This window comes from Schistocerca nitens, chromosome 12 (genome assembly GCF_023898315.1).
Source record: "Schistocerca nitens isolate TAMUIC-IGC-003100 chromosome 12, iqSchNite1.1, whole genome shotgun sequence".
Lineage (NCBI taxonomy): Eukaryota > Metazoa > Arthropoda > Insecta > Orthoptera > Acrididae > Schistocerca > Schistocerca nitens.
The window spans coordinates 190,866,588-190,890,054 of NC_064625.1; the positions used below are offsets into that span (position 1 = coordinate 190,866,588).

At 44.8% G+C, this 23,467-nt stretch overlaps 1 protein-coding gene across 1 annotated transcript in view; it reads left to right on the forward strand.

Moving 5' to 3' along the window:
• Positions 1 to 497: 497 nt before the first annotated feature.
• The window catches only part of LOC126215010 (histone-lysine N-methyltransferase 2D-like), a 54,855-nt gene continuing 31,885 nt past the window's right edge, over positions 498 to 23,467 (forward strand). Inside the window, exon 1 of the mRNA XM_049941635.1 lies at positions 498 to 504. Within this exon, the coding sequence (XP_049797592.1) occupies positions 498 to 504 (7 nt within the window). The remainder of the gene's footprint in view (positions 505 to 23,467) is intronic.

Sequence of the window (23,467 nt, forward strand, 5' to 3'; positions counted from 1 at the left end):
GTTTCTTGTTCTTCACCGTCTGCTACTACATCACAACAGTTTCAAATCTGTTACTATGCATCGATAAGTAGTGCTAACCTCCTCGACATGGACACAAGACGAGAAATCTTGCGCACTTGGATGGGTGAGGGCTCGGCATGCTCCATTCATTCACGAGATGTGGAATGTAGCGGTCCATTTATGTTCAATTGCCCACTTTAAAGGGTTTAATTGTCAGTGCAATATGGTTATCTGTACAAAATACAATCATAATCCTCTATTAATTCACAAAACATCCCTTGTGCTCGGGCGCAGGAGCATATACAAATTGATTCAAACAAGATGCGGGCCAGGTTTATATGGAAAGTTCTGAAGAAGCAAGTGTTCAAAGACAAATTGATGCAGACGCTGATAACAGTGTTTTTGCGATCATGCACAGGCTTTTTGTAGTGAGAGCGTTTCATGTTTCTGAGATGTATATTGATAGCAGGACGAACATTTAGTGTGATGCATCAGCCATGCCGGGTACGTGTGCATCGCTAGACACACCTCTCGTGTTTCATTGAGATCGTTAAGAACAATGCACCCTGTGCTATTCTGTGACATCAGTATCCATAGGTATCACATCAGCATGGTAAACACACATTCTCCCCAGAGACGTCTCATGTATGGGACTGGCGTGAGGGCACCTTGGAGTTCTGTGATGTCAGTATAGCACACTGTATACCCCGAAAATAGAGCCAACTTTCACCTGCTCGCTATAGGCAGCAGCGGCGTGAGGGCGATGGCTCGTGCTGGCTTGCATCCGGCTGCAGTGTCGGCTCATTATTTCAGTAATTTACAAGTAGTTTACAGGTCTGTAGGCTCTGTGGCATGACCCTAAGCATGTCAGAGCGTAAGTTTTGTATCACTGTGATAAATATACTATCTCTCTAAATCCACCCCTAAATAAATTGTTCCTCTCTCCAGCTGCCCAGCGCAGACTAAGTCATTCTCCCTTCAGATAGGCACCTTAGGTTATGTCATGGAATGGACGACAGTGCCCTCTGGTGGCGGTACTGTGTACTAGGCAAGTTGGACTCCAGACCTCGTTCTGAAGACACTGTTTCCCACCATTTTCCCTCACTCCCTGACCACCACCTTGGATTATGTCACAAAATGGATGACAGCGCCCTCTGGTGGCGGTACTGCGTACTAGGTCAGTTGGACTCCAGACCCAATGGTGACCACGCTGTTTCTCGCCATCTTGGATTACATCATGGAATGGATGACAGTGCCCTCCGGTGGCAGTACTGTGTACTAGGTGAGTTGGACTCTCGACCCCATAGCGACCACACTGGATGGCTGCAGTGCCTGAAATTGTTTAAATAACGACTGGTTCATGATTTCGAGAGTTGATGATTAGCAAGCATGTATGCAGAGTCTTTTAGATGGATTATTACTTCGACGTTTTATGAGTTGTTTGGGTCTCTGGACATAAATGTATTTCATTATTTTTCAAGTGGTTTTCAGGTCTGTAGGCTGTACAATGCATTATTTTTGGCTGTTTACAATTAGCAAGTGTGTCTGCTGAGCATTACATATGGGTAATTTACGAGTTGTTTGCAGGTCTGTATGCCATGTGGCGTGACCTGAAGCATGTCAGAGCATACGTTCTGTATCACTGTGATAAATATACTATCTCTCAAAATCCATCCCTAAATTAATTGTTCCAAAATAAATAAAGTACACTCCTTCCCATCTCCAGCAGGCCAGCACAGGCTGAGTCCTCTCCCCACCATTTTCTAGGAAGAGGTGGCGGTCAGATGACTTAGGTTAGTGGAGTGGCCCAGGTGCCCTTTCTTTCCCGCCATTTTCTTAGGTTAGTAGAAATAGCCCAAGTGACCTTTATTTGCCACCAAACTTCAAACTTTGCACCAATCACTAGGAAGAGGTGTCGGTCGGATGGCTTGGGTTAGTGTAGGTATCCCAGCTGCCCTTTCTTTCCTGGTATTCTTCTTATATTAGTAGAGACTGCATTATCCTGATGGAATTTGAACTTCGCACCATTTTCTGGGGGAGAGTGTTAGGTTAGTGCAGGTAGCCCAATTGACCTATCTTCACCCCAAAAGCCGCTATCTCGGATGACGTCATCAGATGACGTTATGGCTGTCATCTTGGATGGCGTCATCGGCGCAATTTTTGATAACGGTACTTGGGGTAGCGTCGCCCTTGCCCTAGTACTATCGGATTTGTCCAGAACACTTAATGCCTACTTCCCTGTTCCTTTGGCTCCTCCTGTCGGAGGTTCGAGTCCTCCCTCGGACATGGGTGTGTGTTGTCCATAGCGTTAGTTAGTTTGTTAGATTAAGTAGTGTGTAGGCTTAGGGACAGATGACCTAAGTAGTTTGGTCCCTTATGACCTTCACACAAATTTTCAAATATCGCTGTTCCTCTTTTCTTTCCTGCAAACACAAGCGACCTAGCATTTGTAGTGTCAAAATTGCGTGGTGAAGCTAAACGTTGTATAGTTTTTGATGTTGCTGAGCACACCGCCATTTGTCTATATACAAGACATTGATAGAACAGACTGACAGACACCACATCAAAACTAAAATTTCTGGGAGAAGTCTCTGAGCCATTTGAGATACATACGTTGGTCAGACGACGAGATGGTTTCCCACCACTTCTAATCAATATAGTCCTGGACAAAATTACCGAGCAGTGGGAAGAAACAGTAAAAGAATTCAGTTAGGAAGACCACGTGCAAACAAGACAATCTTAAAGTGCCTAGCATTTGCAGATGACTTGGCAATACTCACCAACAACACAGAAGAAGCGGAGGATGCCCTGGAATATTTACATGAAGTCTCTGCTAAAACGCGGTTACAGATATCGTACGAGAAAACAGTATATGAAAAGAAAGAACAACAATACGCAAGTCATGCACACACAATACGGTTTGGTTAACAGAGAGGAAAAATTCAAGTATCTTGGAGAATACATACAAATAGGAGGATCAAACAAGGTATCCTATACAGAACGAACAGGAAAACGTCAGAAACTTGCTCCCTATGCACTTGTGAAGGCCGACCCACGCATTTTACGCGTAACAGGTGACTGGGTAATGCAGGTTATCAAGACTTAAGTGGGTTTGAAAGTGGTGTGTAGGGGACACAGTATCTCAGGGGCAGGGATAAAAAGGATTCTCCCGTGCGAATATCAGGAATCCGATAGAACATCAAATCTCCGACATCGCTGCGTACGGAAAAAATTCTGCAAGAAGGGGACCAACGACGACTGAAGAGAATCGTTCAACGTGACGGAAGTGCAAACCGTCCGCAAATTGCTGCAGATTTAAATGCTGGGCCATCAACAAGTCTCAGCGTGCGAACGATTCAACGAAACATTATCGATATGGGCTTTCGGAGCCGAAGGCCCACTCGTGTACCCTCGATGAATGCGCGACACAAAGCTTTACGCCGAAATTGCACTGTTGATGACTGGAAACATGCTGCCTGGTGGGATGGACGGGATAGACGTGTACGAGTATGGAGACAAGCACACGAATCGGTGGACTCTGCATATCAGCAGGGTACCGTTCAAACTGGTGTAGGCTCTATAATGGTGTGGGGCGGGTGCAGTTGGAGTGATTATGGAGCCTTGATACGTCTAGATACGACTCTGACAGCTGACACGTACGTAAGCAACCTGTCTGATCACCTGTATCCGTACATGTCCATTGTGGGTTCCGACGGACTTGCGCAATTTCGGCTGGACAATGCGATATGCAACAGTCCAGCTTTGCAACAGAGTGGCTCCAGGAACGCACTTCTGAGTATAAAGACTTCCGCTGGCCACCGAACTGCGCAGACATGAGCATTATTGAGCATATCTGAGATGCCTCGCAACGTGCTGTTCAGAAGAGATCTCCACCCCCCGCCACCGCCGTACTCTCACAGATTCGTGGAGTCAATTCCCTCCAGAACTACTTGAGACATTAATCGAGTCCATGCTGCGTTGTGTTCCGGCACTTCTGCGTATTCGCGGTGACCTCACGCGGTGTTAGGCAGACGTACCACTTTGTACACTAATGGACATCAAAATTGCTACACCGCGAAGATGACGTGCTACAGACGCGAAATTTCACCGACACGAAGAAGATGCTGTGATATGCAAATGATTAGCTTTTCAGATCATTCACACAAGGTTGGCGCCATTAGCGACACCTACAACGTGCTGACACGAGGAAACTTTCCAACCGATTTCTCATACACAAACAGCAGTTGAGCGGCGTTGCCTGGTGAAACGTTGTTGTGATGCCTCGTGTAAGGAGAAGCAATGCGTACCATCACGTTTACGATTTTGATAAAGGTCGGTTTGTAGCCTATCACGATTGCGGTTTATCGTATCGCGACATTGCTGCTCGCGTAGGTCCAGATCAAAAAAAGAAAAAAAGGTTCAGATGGCTCTGAGTACTATGGGACTCAACTGTTGTGCTCATTAGTCCCCTAGAACTTAGAACTAGTTAAACCTAACGAACGTAAGGACATCACACACATCCATGCCCGAGGCAGGATTCGAACCTGCGACCGTAGCAGTCACACGGTTTCGGACTGGGCGCCTAGAACCGCGAGACCACCGCGGCCGGCAGGTCGAGATCCAATGACTGTTAGCAGAATATGGATTCGGTGGGTTCAGGAGGGTATTACGGAATGCCGTGCTGGATCCCAACGGCCTCGTATCATTAGCAGTCGAGATGACAGGCATCTTAGCCGCACGACTGTAACGGATCGTGCAGCCACGTCTCGATCCCTGAACGGATGGGGACGTTTCCAAGACAACAACCATCTGCACGAACAGTTCGACGACGTTTGCAGGAGCAAGGACTATCAGCTGCAGACCATGGCTGCGGTTACCATTGACGCTGCATCACAGACAGGAGCGCCTGCGATGGTGTACTCAACGACGAACCTGCGTGCACTAATGGAAAAACGTCATTTTTTCAGATGAATCCAGGTTCTGTTTACAGCATCATGATGGTCGCATCCGTGTTTGTCGACATCGCGGTGAACGCAAATTGGAAGGGTGCATTCGTCATCGCCATACTGGCGTATCACGCGACGTGATGGTATGGGGTGCCATTGGTTACACGTCTCGGTCACTTCTTGTTCGCACTGAAGGCACTTTCACAAGTGGACGTTACATTTCAGATGTGTTACGACCCGTGGCTCTACCCTCCATTCGATCCCTGTGAAGCCCTACATTTCAGCAGGATCACGACTGCATGTTGCAGGTTCTGTACGGGCCTTTCTGGATACAGAAAATGTTCGACTGCTGCCCTGGCCAGCACATTCTCCACATCTCTCACCAATTGAAAACGTCTGGTCAATGGTGGCCGAGCAACTGGCTCGTCACAATACGCCAGTCACTACTCTTGATGAACTGTGGTATCGTGTTGAAGCTGCATGGGCAGCTGTACGTGTACACGCCATCCAAGCTCTGACTCAATGCCCAGGCGTATCAAGGGAGAGGTGGTTGTTCTGGTTACAGATTTCTCAGAATCTACTCACGCAAATTTCGCCAAAATGTAATCACATGTCAGTTCTAGTATAATATATTTGTCCAATGAACACCCGATTATCATCTGCATTTCTTCTTGAGGTAGCAATTTTAATGGCCAGTAGTGTATTATCGGAGCCCTAGTAGGTGGTCAACAGAAGTCACTGACACGGTCGCCATTTTTACCAGAGCCTTACGCACGGACGGCGACTGCAGGTCTCTGAGGATACCAGCCGGAATGCCGGTGGCCCGTGGCGGAAACACCTCTCGCGTGCCCTGCTGATTCATCTACCGCACATCACGAGGAACCAGCCGCGTGCGAGCGAGCCCACAGCGGCGTGAGCGTCCCTGCAGAAGCTCCGGCTAGCGGCCGATCGTACGGCTGTGGTCGTGCTTGCGGCCCTAACCGTACAGTCAGCAGACACTACGCCTCGCGCAGAGTTTCGGCCGCCCTCGCGCGTCATCAGCATAATTGGCCAGCCGTGCTGCGCCCGCGGCGCGCAGGAATTCCGCAGCGACGGAATAACGCGGCCCGGTCGCCTCTCCCTCCCTCCCCCCTCCCGTGGCCCTCGCCTCCTACCTTTTCTTTTTCTCCTCTTTGTCCGCCCGTCTCTCCCTCGGACCTCTCCTCTCCCGCTCTTTTGCTGGGAGCGCGTTTTTATTTTGTTCCGGCGCCGCAGATAACCGCAGTCGGGCGACCGCGCCAAATGTCTTCATTAGCAAGTCGCGCCTGGGGAGGCTCCGCGAACAGGTTGTCGAGCGGCCGTTCTGTGGGCAGCGGCGGCGCGCCGACCCGGGAACAAAACCCCGGAGGAGTCCGGCGCTGAGGCCGTCCACCCAGTACAGGCGTAAAACGTGTGCAGGTGGTGGCTGCGTCGCGCACACGAGGCACTAAAGAGCGATGTTTGTACTCAGTAGGGATGGGTGGTTCGCGAACGAACCTAGATGAACGAAAGGACCGAGGAACGAATTCCGAGGAACGATCGGTTCATAGTTCACTTCGGTCGCGGCGGGCTACTCATAGTTCCTGGGAACGAGGATGGATCGGTTCATAGTTCACTTCGGCCGCGGTGGTCTACTTATAGTTCCCAGGAACGAGGATGGATCGGTTCATAGTTCACTTTGGTCGCGGTGGTCTACTTATAGTTCCCGGGAACGAGGATGGATCGGTTCATAGTTCACTTCAGTCGCGGCACTCTACTTATAGTTCCCGGAAATGAGGAACGATCGGTTCATAGTTCACTTCGGCCGCGGTGGTGTACTTATAGTTCGCAGGAATGAGGAACGATCGGTTCATAGTTCACTTCGGTCGTGGCGGTCTACTTATAGTTCCTGGGAACGAGGATGGATCGGTTCATAGTTCACTTCGGTCGCGGCGGTCTACTTATAGTTCCTGCGGACGAGGAACGATCTGTTCATAGTTCACTTCGGTCGCGGCGGTCTACTTATAGTTCCCGGGAACGAGGAACGATCGGTTCATAGTTCGCTAGTTCACTTCGGTCGCGGCGGTCACTTGGGCAGTTCTCGTTCCAGCCTCGGTCGCGTGCTCGTCTCAGTCTCGGTCTCCCTCGGCCGCACTCGTCGTTTTTCGCATGACCACCTGTCTCAGTTCCACTGCCGACTGCTCCTAGTTAGTTCAGTATCCAGTTGTTCGTTTCTTTCACTGCGCTCGCCCATTTTACATGTGTTCCAAACTGTTCTTGCACTTGGGTCCACGACCGGTAATCAAAAACTATTTTACAGTTACGTAAATTACGTAAAAATTACGTTGTATGTAATAGGTACGTCTTTTCAGGTAACAAAAGGGCATATCAGCTCACTTCATTATATCGATGAACAGCAGAAGACATACTTATAACAAGGCAAGTTTTTTTGTTATTCATATATTTTTTGGTTTCATCGACTTGATTTAGCAACTAACTTTCAATAAATTGCTAAATTTTTAGTGTACGAAAATTCATGAAAACAATTTTCGTGTATCTTTCATGTACACAACATTACATTTAGGAAGGCTCTAATTATTTTTAAGTTTGGTTGTTTCCAATTTCCATTACCTGCTAGTTTGGTTTCTTTGAAAAAAAGAAAAGAAAAAAGTGGGTTGTGGGTCATTTTGGCTCAGTAGCAAAAGCGGTGCCTCTCCATTTGAAAAGACAGATTGTCATAAAATCGTATTTACTTATTATCTCAAAAACATTTGTTCAGAAGCAGCTTTCAAACCAAAAACTTTATTACTACGAACTTAATTATTATTATTATTGCTCCATTAACTTTAATAATGCAAAATAAAAACCTAATTTTTACTAAGCGCGTGACGCAAGTATAATGAGAAAACCACATTTTATTTTATGCTTCCATAAAGTCTCTACTTCGCCTACGAACTCAGAGACAACGTGAAGTATATTTAGGGTGCAAACGATTATTGTTTACAACGTAGCATAGCTATGTAGTGGAACTCGAAACGAAGAATGTTATACAAGACACTTGTGGTGTATTAAGTTGGGAAACAGCCACCGACAGGTTTACAAGACTACATGTGCTACAGCCCATGCGCGTCGCATCAGATTTTCATGTTCTATTCTGCAGCTCTCTACACATCGTCATCGATTGTTTCGCCATTGTTGCTTGCATTAGCTTGTTATTTCTTCACTGCCTAATTATTACATGTTTGTTGTATCTGCTCGTAACGGGCAACACATCGTCCGTAATTGGCGAGCAGTCTGTACTCGGGGCCGGTTTTCCGTGCGCCACCCTATATTATTTCCCTGCGATCATCCACACAACGCTACATTTGGCTAAACGAGAGGTTCTGCAGAATTACAGAAATTACTTTTAAAAGTGTGTCAGAATTCCGAATGAATAAAAACTCTATACTCCCGGGGGGAGGCAAGTGCCCCCTCTTGGTGCCCTCCATCCTTCAGTCACCTACACTACTAGTTTTCAGTTTTTCATAAGAACCATATACCGTGCACAAATGAACGGTGAACGAGTAAAAATGAACGGTTCCCAAAAAAGAACGATCAGCAGTGAACTAGTTCCCTAGGATGAACGAGTTTGCCCATCTCTAGTACTCAGGTGTGAATTTTATGGAGGATTTTGAAGAGAGAGCGCTTCAATCAGCTGCCCTGATACCGACAGTTTTTTGGCGTCATGTGGATGACACTTTCATATTGTTGCCTCATGGAGAAGATAAGTTAACGGAGTTTCTGCATCACCTCGACTCCTTTCATAGCAACATCCGGTTCACCACGTAAATAGAGAAAGATGGTTGTTTGCCTTTCTCGGATGTCCTGGTTCGAAGGAAGAATGATGGTTCTCTAGGGCATTCAGTTTATCGGAAACCCACTCGTACTGATTCGTACCTGCAAGCATCGAGTTCCCATCACCCATCGCAAGCCGTGAGTTTGCTTAAAACACTTGTTCATAGAACTCATAATGTCTCAGATCTAGATAGCCTACCTCAAGAATTCGCCCATCTAAAGACAGTATTCAGCGAAAATGGGTATTCCATCCGGCAGATTAACAGGGCAATAACAAAATGGTTCAAATGGTTCAATGGCAACCTAAGGACATTACACACATCCATGCCCGAGGCAGGATTCGAACCTGCGACCGTAGCGGTCGCGCCGTTCCAGACAACCGCCTAGAACCGCTCGGCCACAACGGCCGGCGCAGTAACGGTATTGACTGTTCTTTGCCACTGGTGTACTTTACATACGACCAGAATCCCTTTGGGTTTCCTACCATAGTTTGAGACAGTGATTCATTATGGAAATCGTTAAAAGCATCGCGCATTGACGTCCACACTAAATTTCGAGCTTCCGTGAAAATTTTTTCCGTTGGTTCTGCGACAGTGTTCTGACGTGTTTTGTGTACCATGGTGTATCAGTCCCGTCTCTTATTAACTTATGCGGAGTGAATCTACCTATTGCTGCCGATTCTGTATCTTTGAATTTGCGCCATATCTGGTCTACACTTAGACAATTAGCTTGGAAGGAATGCAGACTCTCTCTCTCAGGAAGGAATAAAGCGAATTTTTAACTGCTGTTTTAAACAGGTATACTTTGCGTTTAGTTTTAGTGGTTTTGGTTGATATGGTTTTGAGCCTCGCTTCAATGACCTTGCGTTCACTAATCCCTGTACCCGTCGTGACGCTCTCTATTAGATCAGGATTATTTGTGGCTAAGGGGTCGAGTGTGGTTTCGCAACCATTTACAATTTGTGTGGGCTCATGAACTAATTGTTCAAAGTAATTCTCAGAGAAAGCATTTAGTACAATTTCTGAAGTTTTCTGTCTTCCAACGGCTTTGAACATGTATTTTCGCCAACAAATCGAGGGTAGATTGAAGTCACCACCAATCTCTGAGTAGGGTACTTATTTGTAATGAGATTCAAGTTTTCTTTGAAGCGTTCAGCTATTATATCATCTGAGTCGGGGGTCGATAGAAGGAGCGAATTATTATTTTGGTACGACTGTTGAGTATAACCTCTACCCATAGTAATTCGCAGGAACTGTCTATTTCAACTTCACTACAAGATAAACTACTACCAACAGACACAAACGCACCACCACCTACTTTATTTAGTCTATCCTGTCTGAAAACGGTTTGCGCCTCTGTAAAAATTTCGGCAGAATCTCCGGCTTTAGCCAGCTTTCTGTTCCTATAACGATTTCAGCTTCAGCGTTTTCTATCAGTGCATGAAGCTCTGGTAGTTTTCCAACACATCTACGACTAGTAATTGAAACCAAGAGCTTAAAATCATGCGGTCTTGGCTTCCACAATATGTATACAGAGATCGCCCCAATAAGATGTGTAACTTATATTAAGATAATCCACTTGCGTACTTTCTGTATTTTCTTCTTTATAATTATTATTTTGGTGAGGTTTGGTTTTCATATGTTTGAAAGTGCATGTTGTAACTAGCTCACACCAATAAAGACCTAATACGTTAAGACAAATTGTATAATTTAATAGTAAACCTCTGCAGTCAGACAGACAAGCGACGCCAGATGAGGGTTGAGCAGAGAGTAATCAGCTTCCCGTGTTGGGAGCTCCTGCTGACGTTTTTGGTCAAACGTTTGAACGGAGTGGAATGAGCAGTGTCACTTTTACCTTTATTCCAGCAAAGTTTTGACAGTTTATGTACGTACTGAGACACATTCATATAGTTTGACACATATATACGACAAACAAGTACGCATAATGTAATGTTAACACAAAATCGCTTGCTGCGCGCTTCTTCCCGGTGTTTTTCGATGAACAGCAATCGCTGTGCGAACACCTGAACTGTGATTCTTATCTGAGAAGAGTAAACACGTTATCAGAAATATTTTACTTAATTTCCAATCTTTCCAGTTCTACATAAATTTCGCAGTCATTTTAAGTTCTTTTCAGACATGTCCAGACCATTTGTAGCTCGCTGTATTACCGCTTTGGGCGTACCTGTGTAGGCTTGAAGTGCTCATTGTACATGCTATTTTGTCAAAAACTGACATTTTGAGCCCGTGGCTCAGTACAAAATACAGGTTGGCTCTTACACAGAAGATTACAGCACCCAGCCACTTTTTACAATGCTATTTATTTATTTCAACAGCGCCGTTAACGGTTCCGAACCGATAGGTTCATCTTCAGACAGCTAGTTCACGTTTTACATTACATTTCGTGTTTTGTTTCCCCACTTGATGGAACTTCCTTGGGATAGTGATGCCCTTCAAGACGTCTTTTTAATTGTAATGGCGTCTCACGACGATTTTAAGTGATGTAAACAAATTATTACTATTAAATGGAAGATGTTTCCGTTACTTACAGCGAAGAATTCGCCGCATTACGTTCCAATGCAGGTTGCTTATCATCTTGCACCATCGAAATGCGTATAATGCAGTTTTTTGCGTATATACAGGTGGTTCATTGACAGTGACCGAGCCAAATATCTCACGAAATAAGCATCAAACGAAAAAACTACCAAGAACGAAATTCGTCTAGCTTGAAGGGGGAAAACAGATGGCGCTATGGTTGGTCCGCTAGATGGCGCTGCCATAGGTCAAACGGATATCAACTGCGGTCTTTTTTTTTTAATAGGAACCCCATTTTTATTACATATTCGTGTAGTACGTAAATAAATATGAATGTTTCAGTTGGACCACTTTCTTCGCTTGGCGCTGTAATAGTCACAAACGTATAAGTACGTGGTATCACGTAACATTCCGCCAGTGCGGGCGGTATTTGCTTCGTGGTACATTACCCGTGTTAAAATGGACCGTTTACCAATCGCGGAAAAGGTCGATATCGTGTTGATGTATGGCTACTGTGATCAAAATGCCCAACGGGCGTGTGCTATGTATGCTGCTCGGTATCCTGGACGACATCATCCAATTGTCCGGACCGTTCGCCGCTTTTTAAGGAAACAGGAAGTGCTCAGCCACATGTGTAACGTCAACCACAACCTGCAACAAATGATGATGCCTAAGTAGTTGTTTTAGCTGCTGTCGCGGCTAATCCGCACGACAGTAGCAGATAAATTGCGCGAGAATCGGGAATCTCAAAAACGTCGGTGTTGAGAATGCTACATATCAACATCGATTGCACCCGTCATGGCCCGCACGTTCACCGGATCTGACGTCCCCGGATTTCTTTCTGTGGAGAAAGTCGAAGGATATTTGCTATTGTGATCCACCGACAACGCCTGACAACATGAGTCAGCGCATTGTCAATGCATGTGCGAATGTTACGACAAGCGAACAACTGGCAATTGAGAGGAATGTCGTTACACGTATTGCCAAATGCATTGAGGTTGACGCACATCATTTTGAGCATTTATTGCATTAATCTGGTATTTACCGGTAATCACGCTGTAACAGAAATGATAAGTTCACAAAGGTACATGTATCACATTGGAACAACGGAAATAAAATGTTCAAACGTACCTACGTTCTGTATTTTAATTTAAAAACCTACGTGTTACCAACTGTTCGTCGAAAATTGTGAGCCATATGTGTGTGACTATTACAGCGCCATCTATCACAAAGCGAATATTTCATAATCGGACCTTCCGTCACCCAGCGATACAGTTTGCAGCTTGCCTATGATAATAGTTGACTAATACAAACGCTATTGTGAAAACCAGTTTTACATTAACAACATTTAATAATAAGTAAATTATCGGGAATTATTGCGTTTTGTATATAGTGAAAAGTAGAGTTGATGCTACGATTACTTCAGCAGTTACGGCAACTAAAAAGGACTCTGGTCCGTTACTGTACTTCGATACAGCCACTCAAACTTCGTACGCTTTCACTTTCACAAAGCTAAGTGTCCAATTCCGTTCTTATATTCAATGTAACGCCCCTTCGTATAGTCCGCAGGGCGTATTGTTCGGCATGTAATAAGAGTTTAATACCGAGCGCTACTTTCCCTCGCGCACGGGATTCGTCACATATAGTTAGTTCGTGACCTTATGACAGAGATCTACCTAGATCTCAGTATAAGCTCCAACGTATGTCTGTGCCGTATAAGTTAACTATACTCACTTTTCTAGCGGTTTAACAGAACTTACCCGATCCCTTCGGTAGCTTATCACTCGGAAATGCCAGCTCTATAGCTGAGAAGGGAAAGCAGAAAGATGGAAGGAGTACATAGAGGGTCTATACAAGGGCGATGTACTTGAGGACAATATTATAGAGATGGAAGAGGATGTAGATGAAGATGAAATTGGAGATACGATACTGCGTAATGCGTTTGACAGAGCACTGAAAGACCTGAGTCGAAACAAAGCCCCGGGAGTAGAGAACATTCCATTGGAACTACTGACGGCCTTGAGAGAGCCAGTCCTGACAAAACTCTACCATCTGGTATGCAAGATGTATGACACAGGTGAAATACCCTCAGACTTCAAGAAGAATATAATAATTCCAATCCCAAAGAAACCAGGCGTTGACAGATGTGAAAATTACCGAACTATCAGTTTCATAAATCACAGCTGCAAAATCGTAACACGAATTCTTTACAGACGAATGGAAAAACTGGAAGAAATCGACCTCGGGGAAGATCAGCTTGGATTCCGTAGAAATGTTGGAACATGTGAGGCAATACTGACCCTACGACTTACCTTAGAAGAAAGATTAAGGAAAGGCAAACCTACGTTTCTAGCATTTGTAGGCTTAGAGAAAGCTTTTCACAATGTTGACTGGAATACTCTCTTTCAAATTCTAAAGGTGGCAGGGGTAAAATACAGGGAGCGAAAGGCTATTTACAATTTGTACAGAAACCAGATGGCAGTTATAAGAGTCGAGGGGCATGAAAGGGAAGCAGTGGTTGGGAAGGGAGTGAGACAGGGCTGTAGCCTCTCCCCGATGTTATTCAATCTGTATATTGAGTAAGCAGTAAAGGAAACAAAAGAAAAATTCGGAGTAGGTATTAAAATCCATGGAGAAGAAATAAAAACGTTGAGGTTCGCCTATGACATTCTAATTCTGCCAGAGACAGCAAAGGATTTGGAAGAGCAGCTGAACGGAATGGATAGTGTATTGAAAGAGGGATATAAGATGAACATCAACAAAAGCAAAATGAGGATTTACTCGAATTAAGTGCAGTGATGCTGAGGGAATTAGATTAGCAAATGAGACACTGAAAGTAATAAAGCAGTTTTGCTATTTCGGGAGCAAAATAACTGACGATGGTCGAAGTAGAGCGGATATAAAATGTAGACTGGCAATGGCAAGGAAAGCGTTTCTGAAGAAGAGAAATTTGTTAACATCGAGTATAGATTTAAGTGTCAGGAAGTCGTTTCTGAAAGTATTTGTATGGAGTGTAGCCACGTATGGAAGTGAAACATGGACGATAAATAGTTTGAACATGAAGAGAATAGAAGCTTTAGAAATGTGGTGCTACAGAAGAATGCTGAAGATTAGATCGATAGATCACATAACTAATGAGGAGGTATTGAATAGAATTGGGGAGAAGAGGAGCTTCTGGCACAACTTGACTAGAAGAAGGGATCGGTTGGTAGGAGTTCTGAGGCATCAAGGGATCACAAATTTAGCATTGGAGGGCAGCGTGGAGGGTAAAAATCGTAGAGGGAGACCAAGAGATGAATACACTAAGCAGATTCAGAAGGATGTAGGTTGCAGCAGGTACTGAGAGATGAAGAAGCTTGCACAGGATAGGGTAGCATGGAGAGCTGCATCAAACCAGTCTCAGGACTGAAGACCACAACAACAACATAGCATGCTGCAGCTGCGTAGACTTATTTAGAGCACAGGAAACAAGCCATGAGAACTAACAATATCCGCGTAAAATTTGGAAACAAAAGTGGCCGCCTTGAATCCTCTTCGATTTCCGTGAGGCGATACTTTTGCTACGGGCGTTATGCTGATGAGAGATTATATATCGATGATTTTAATTAAACTTTTTCAGTGCTATTAATTATTTCCTATATTATCGATCACCTCTTCCCTATATGAGAATAAGCATGATAATACTGTTCTCAGTTAAAAGATCGTTTATACGGTGTAGGTGCCGTTTCAGAAATACAAGAATACCTGCCGACCAACTGAGCGAGGTGGCGACGTGGTTAGCAGAGCACACTGAACTCGCATTCGGGAGGACGACGATTCAAACCCGGGTCCGGCCATCACGATTTAGATTTTCCGCGATGTCCCTAAACTGCTTCAGCCGAATGCCGCGACGGTTCCTTTGAAAAAGCACCGCCGACTTTCTTCCACTTCCTTTCCTAATCCGACTGGACCGATGACCTCGCTGTTGGTCCCCTTGTAACACCTGTTTTCCACCTATGTTGTATCTGTATCGATTATTCTATGTCAATTTTTGGTGTTCCTCATATAGAATGTTGTACTTGTCATGGACGTTTTTTGACTATGTATCCATATTTAAGTTACGTGTACCTTTGAACGCTGTTGTTTAAATTGTGCTTGTGAATTTAAATAACTGCTAAAATGATTGTTATGTGATATACCGTAAATAGCTTGGTCCATAGTTAGGGAACATAGGGTTGAATGTAAAAGATCTGGGGAAGGTCTGCAGCTGCAGAAGTAGCCTGGCGAAGGTGTGGTTGGCGCGCGAGTGGAGACTCGTCCTACGTGAAGGGTAAGGAGTCCGGGCTGAGCAGTGGTGTGGTTAACGCATGGCTAGTAGCAGCGGATCTCTGTCGCTCATTTCCTGGAGTTTTGAGGCCAGAAGAGCTTAAGGGCAGTATTTATGGGCCTCAGATGCCGTATTTGGTGATACCGTTACCATTTGACGCCAAGAAGATATGTAAGCAGGGCGAGACCAACAGTATTACTATGACTGCATCGCCGCCAGGTTAACAGCCACAGCAAATTGCAAGTTCCACCAGCCTTCCACTAAATTCTTTATAGCTGGCATTCTGTAAATGGACCTGGTATTTATGATTTTTTTTTTAATTTTAATAATAATCGTGCTGTTGTTATCCCAAATCACAAACCGGGATAAAAATTCTACCCTAGTATATTTAATTCCCAGTGTCCTAATTTATGATGAAAAAGTGGTTGGACTTGAATTTAATGTTGTCTTGTCGTTTGCAAAGCCAATTATAATTTTGATTACATCAAAAGACTGCCTATGAAAGGGCATTTGTTATTTAAAGACATATAGTTTGTTGTGATTTCCTTAATTGATAATTAATTATACGAATACTAACCATTTCTCAAACATACTGGTGTAGTTTTGTTAATGAGCAGGGTTCTTCTAACCATGAAAGTTTAAGGGCCCTTATGTACTAGGCTAGTTAGTTGATGAAGCAATGCGAAGGCTCCTTCAGAGCCAGTGTAGTTAGATTTGCATTCTGTTTAGTTGCTTCAAACCGAGTTTAAGAAAGAACTATTTACAGTGTTATTTATTCTAATGAAACTTGGTTAATGCACAGGTATAGAGATCCTGTACTAAGCAATGAAGTTACAGGTTATGATCATTTACAGATCCCCTGGTTTAAATCCAGAATCATTTCAAGCTTTTCCCTCTTCAGTATTGGTCTAGTTTCATGTGTGTCGGAAATTGATTTTATAAATTGTTGCACCTAGTTCATTTAAGGTGTGTCCTGTTGAGAGACATACGTTGCTGTTCACTATCTCATTGGCCATTTGTTTGTGTGACTTCCTAGTTAGAAGCACATTTATCTGCAAGGTTAGGTTATTGTGTTGTAGTCTGAACGGATGTAAGGAAAGAGTGTCCAGGAAGGTTAGGTTAGTCTTAGCACTGCCTTCTGCTTTATCATTTTACTTGACACAAGAATACCTAATTAGGCTGGCGACCGATTTTAAAATGTAATGTTACAACTTGCTTTTGTGCTGCGAGAACGTCTGTTCCCACCGAACCTGTTTACTGTTGGTTGTACCTTGCTGCAGAGAATCGGAAACGGATCCTATTTTGAGTGTTCAGTTTCCATTAGGTTATACCCTCAGACTTCAAGAAGAATAAAATAATTCCAATCCCAAAGAAAGCAGGTGTTGACAGATGTGAAAATTACCGGACAATCAGTTTAATAAGCCACACCTGCAAAATACTAACACGAATTCTTTACAGACGAATGGAAAAACTGGTAGAAGCCGGCCTCGGGGAAGATCAGTTTGGATTCCGTAGAAATACTGGAACACGTGAGGCAATACTGACCTTACGACTTACCTTAGAAGAAAGATTACGGAAAGGCAAACCTACGTTTCTAGCATTTGTAGACTTAGAGAAAGCTTTTGACAATGTTGACTGGAATATTCTCTTTCAAATTCTAAAGGTGGCAGGGGTAAAATAGAGGGAGCGAAAGGCTTTTTACAATTTGTACAGAAGCCAGATGGCAGTTATAAGAGTTGAGGGACATGAAAGGGAAGCAGCGGTTGGGAAGGGAGTGAGACAGGGTTGTAGCCTCTCCCCGATGTTATTCAATCTGTATATTGAGCAAGCAGTAAAGGAAACAAAAAAAAATTCGCAGTAGGTATTAAAATCCATGGAGAAGAAATAAAAACGTTGAGGTTCGCCGATGACATTGTAATTCTGTCACAGAGAGCAAAGACCCTGGAACAGCAGCTGAACGGAATGGGCAGTGTCTTGAAAGGAGGATATAAGATGAACATCAACAGAAGCAAAACGAGGATAATGGAATGTAGTCGAATTAAGTCGGATGATGCTGACGGAATTAGATTAGTAAATGAGACACTTAAAGTAATAAAGGAGTTTTGCTATTTGGGGAGGAAAATAACTGATGATGGTCGAAGTAGAGAGGATATAAAATGTAGACTGGCAATGACAAGGAAAGCTTTTCTGAAGAAGAGAAATTTGTTAACATTGAGTATAGATTTAAGTGTCAGGAAGTCATTTCTGAAAGTATTTGTATGGAGTGTAGCCATGTATGGAAGTGAAACATGGACGAAAAATAGTTTGGACAAGAAGAGAATAGAAGCTTTCGAAATGTGGTGCTACAGAAGAATGCTGATTAGATGGGTAGATCACATAATTTATGAGGATGTATTGAATAGATTTGGGGAGAAGAGGAATTTGTGGCACAACTTGACAAGAAGAAGGGATCGGTTGGTAGGACATGTTCTGAGGCATCAAGGGATCACTAATTTAGCATTGGAGGGTAGCGTGGAGGGTAAAAATCGTAGAGGGAGACCAAGAGATGAATAGACTAAGCAGATTCAGAAGGATGTAGGCTGCAGTACGTAATGGGAGATGAAGAAGCTTGCACAGGATAGGGTAGCGTGGAGAGCTGCAGCAAACCAGTCTCAGTACTGAAGACAGAGGCGTAACGCTTGCATCGATTGCCGTTTGAAGGTGGTCGGTGGTACCCCGTTACACCCCCCCCCCCTCCCCCCCCCCCCAAATCAACCGAGCAACCGACCAACCTGACGACCATCATTTCCAGTCACTCGGCTGATCACTGGCACAAAATTCCTGCGCTCCGGACCTGTGTGGCAACGGTCGGTGGTGCCGAGGTGTGCTGCAAAAACGACGAATTTGCAAGCGCACCGCTGCCGACGATTTTCATACTCGCCAACCGACCGAACCGTCCCGAAACGTCGAATTACGTTATAAACGGTTGTCATCCCGGTTATTAATACACCGGCGGAAACGTCCCGCGGATTATCGACGCAGCCTCTCGCCGCGCGGGCTGAAAGCGGAGAAGTGAAAATAAAAGTCGAGCCCGTGGCGAGCGTCGGGTGATTAATTCCGCCCGTATCGAATCTCCCGCCGCCCGCCGAGGCAGCGGCAGGCGTGCATTCGGCAGTCGCGTCGCTACTCGCCGGCAGGGATTAGCATGCATGCGGCCCGCTCGTGTGATGGCTGGCCGGCCAAAAAGGCGCAGCGCGCACACGATAAATGAATCGGGAAAATTAAGGCAGAGAAAGAGAAATGAGGCCAAATTGGCTTCCCCATATATTAAGACGGGACAATCTCGCATGGAAATTAATAAGGACGGAGGCAAACGCGAAGAAAAAGGCTGGGAAATAAATTGTGCGCGCGTAGCAAGGGAAGCGGTAATTACGGCGAAATGAAGACGCGGTAGCCCGCTGGAACGCTCGTCGCAGCTTTTGTTTCGCACCTGAGGTTTTGTTTCACAAACATTTCAGCAGTCACGTGCGATAGTCTCACTTTGTCAAGAGTTAAACAACATGCGTTTCGAATTGTGAAGCCGTCGGCACACGGACCGTGCTGTCCAACGTTAACGTTGAGCGTGCCGAGTTCAACGTGCTGCTGAACGCTCAGGAACGATGCGACTTGTGCACACGGTACGTGGGCCCCAACGTGGTAGACGCGATCGCAACGCACTGCAGCGGCAGTTGAGGGATGTTTCTAGTTCGTAAATCACACTGTTTACTTAACAGGCGCGCGTAAATTTCCCACGTTAGCTCTTTTAAAACGCACATTTCGTGCATCGTCCACGAAAAGGAAAGTACCGTGTCCAATCAATAAGGACACAGGCCTATAAAAGTTCCATTACAAACAGTGCGGTACAAATTTGGAATACTTCCCCGCATAAGACAAACATTGCTTCATCATTCCCACATTTTAGTAAAACCCCAGGGTCAGCCTTACATGATCACTGTTCCTACCCAGTAGGAGAATCTTTTCAACATGTGAATTACGAAGCGTAAAAGAAAAACGAGCAAAATATCTTTATACAAGTAGCGTAAGCTATCGTGTAGATTAGGCCAATCGAACAAAGTAACCCCTCAAAAAAAGGTGAACTTATATTTATATAACAGCAAATATTATACCATATACTTATATTAAATTAAAAATAAAGTATCAGAACCTAATACAAACGCGAATGTTAGGGGAAAAAATTGGAATTGTTACGACGCGAACCACCGCACCAACAAAACATCATCCTTGGACAGAGACACTACTCATTACGCTAAGCCAACAGCACGCTTATTGTGCCCAATCACATTGTGTTACCCCTGGCTAAAAACGTACATAATTATGTTACTAATTGAAACTTAATTATAACAGATTGTACCAATAACACTGCGTTTTGGGTGGATGTTCGGTGTGTCGCTGCCTTCCAACACCCTACTCTTATAATAGACAAGTTACAGTAATTCTTTTGCCACGAATATGATGTTTCTCATTATTTTACTGGAACGAATCACACAACTAACAACGGGTTTTCCAGTGATTCTCAATTTGCTGGTGCTCAGAAACGGCACATATACATATACGCTTGAAATGAACGCCATATGGCGCCTCACAACTCTGTACTGAAGGGAGACGGCGTGCGTGTGACGTAGGTGGCGTTGAGCCATCTCATTGGTCAATGCTCAGAATATCTGACATGCCGGATATTGCTCTGAACGTTCGGGAAGACTCCCGAGCGTGCTATTCCACGCTATGACGTCAGAAACTCGGCCCCTTCAACGCTCGGATGCACGGTCCGTGTGCCGACGGCTTAAGTCACATCTTCGAGTTTCCCTGCCTCCACATCTACGTATCAGCAAGCGTCGTTACGATGGACGGTGCTCCGTCCATCGCTATCGCATCTTCCCCTTTCCTGGCCCACTCCTGTATGGGTGGCGCGGAGAACGGTTGATGGTAACCCTACGCGCGAGCTCCAATCTAATCTTACCGTCACGATCTTTCTGTAAAGTACACCTAGCAGAAGTCTTATACACTACTGGCCATTAAAATTGCTACACCAAGAAGAAATGCAGGTGATAAACGGGTATTGATTGGATAAATATATTATACTAGAGTTGACATGTGGTTACATTTTCACGCAATTTGGGTGCATAGACCCTGAGAAATCAGTACCCAGAACAACCACCTCTGGCCGTAATAACGGCCTTGATACGTCTGGGCATTGAGTCGAACAGAGCTTGGATGGCGTGTATAGGTACAGCTACCCATGCAACTTCAAAACGATACCACAGTTCATCAAGAGTAGTGACTGGCGTATTGTGACGAGCCAGTTGCTCGGCCACCATTGGCCACACGTTTTCAATTGGTGACAGATCTGGAGAATGTGCTGGCCAGGACAGTAGTCGAACATTTTCTGTATCCAGAAAGGCCCGTACAGGACCTGCAACATGCGGTCGTGCATTATCATGCTGAAATGTAGGGTTTCGCAGGGATCGAATGGAGGGTACAGCCACGGGTCGTAACACATCTGAAATGTAGCGTCCACTGTTCAAAGTGCCGTCAATGCGAACAAGAGGTGACCGAGACGTGTAACCAATGGCACCCCACACCATAACGCCGGGTGATACGCCAGTATGGCGATGACGAATACACTCTTCCAATGTGCGTTCACCGATGTGGCAAAACACAGACGCGACCATCACGATGCTGTAAACAGAACCTGGATTCATCCGAAAAAATGACGTTCTGCCATTCGTGTACCCAGGTTCGTCGTCGAGTACACCATCGCAGCCGCTCCTGTCTCTTATGCAGCGTCAAGGGTAACCGCAGCCACGGTCTCCGAGCTGATAGTCCATGCTGCTGCAAACGTCGTCGAACTGTTCGTGCAGATGGTTGTTGTCTTGCAAACGTCCCCATCTGTCGACTCAGGGATCGAGACGTGGCTGCACGAACCGTTACAGCCATGTGGATAAGATGCCTGTCATCTCGACTGCTAGTGGTACGAGGCCGTTGGGATCCAGCACGGCGTTCCATATTACCTTCCTGAACCCGCCGATTCCATATTCTGCTAACAGTTATTGGATCTCGACCAACGCGATCAGCAATGTCGCGATACGATAAACCGCAATCGCGATAGGCTACAATCCGACCTTTATCAAAGTAGGAAACGTGATGGTACGCATTTCTCCTCCTTACACGAGGCATCACAACAACGTTTCACCAGGCAACGTCGGTCAACTGCTGTTTGTGTATGAAAAATCGGGTGCAATTTTCTTCATGTTAGCACGTTGTAGGTGTCGCCACCGGCGCCAACCTTGTGTGAATGCTCTGAAAAGCCAATCATTTGCATATCACAGCATCTTCTTCCGTCGGTTAAGTTTCGCGTCTGTAGCACGTCATCTTCGTGGTGTAGCAATTCTAATGGCCAGTAGTATAGGAACGACAACTGAAGTCAGATTGACAAGCTAAGTTATCTAAAAAATAAAAAAATAAAAAAATAAAAAAAAGCATTTTATCAGAGGATAGCATTCGAAAGAACTATCCTGTTATCATCGCACCTTACGCTTTAAAAATTTTACAACACATTGCCCGTCACTGTTACAAGTCGCTTCATATTGCATATGACCTTTCCACTACTATGAAAATCACTATAAAAATGTTCAAGTGTGCGTGAATTCCTAAGGGTCCAAAGTGATGTCATCGGTCCCTAGACTTACACACTACTTAAACTAACTTATCGCTAAGGACAACACACTCGCCCGTGCCCGAGGGAGGACTCGACCCACCGGCGGGAGGGACCGCGCAATCCGTGACATAGCGCCTCTAACTGCGCGGCTACTCCTGCGCGACGAAAATCACTACTTATCGGTAAGTTAAACACAGAGTGATTCCTTTCCACCGTGTACAGACTCCAAGGATTGGTCAATGACAGTATACGGAACAACAAAGGTGCAATAAACTTGTCTCCGGAAATGCACGATTTCCATGCTGGAGATAGTTCGCATGTTTAACAAGGGGAGGCCACGACGCTTGGAACGCGGATTTACTGCAAACTTCCCACACTCGTAGCACTCCATTAGGACAACAAAATGTGTAAGCAATAGCGCGCACCTCTCAAACGTTATTGAGAAAATCGCAAGATAATTTCGATCGTCAAATATATACACCTGTGCGTGGCCGCTTTTACCAGGAAGCGCCGGCAGGCGAGTGGTTGGCGTTCAAGCCCCGAAATCGCTGGGTCGCTGGATCGAGTCCCGCTCGTCAGTTCTTCTTTTATTATTTCTAACACAGTCATTTTCTTTACTATTTATAATACAAGTGATGTAATGGGAAAAATACGTGTAATAGGATGAACTTTTATTAAATTTACAATGTTATTTGGCAGTCTACAAATTTTTATTATCACGAAAAATATAATATTCATAACTACCGACTAGTAAACGGCCAAACGCATATCGTGATACTGAAGATGTACGCTTGTCCGCGATTTGAGAAATCCCTTATAGCTGCAAGGAGCCCGAAACGACTTGTTACCTTCAACTTTTGACCGGCACTGACAGCTTTCGAAAGATGTACAATTAATCGTCGCTTTCGACATTACGATTACAAGTTGCGGGATGGTATTTTTTGTAAAAACATGAAAAACAAAGTTAAACGGCACCAGCTGCATTGAATAAATGCTACGTTCCCGCACGCGCTAGGTCTTTTGAGGTTTTCTGTGGAAAAAAAAAAACCTCGTTAACATTTTCAAAAACCTCTCTTTCAGCCGATAATTTGGAAGCAAACCATGCATAACGCAGCATTCCCTTAAATATCGGCGCTGATCATTGGTCATGCAGTAT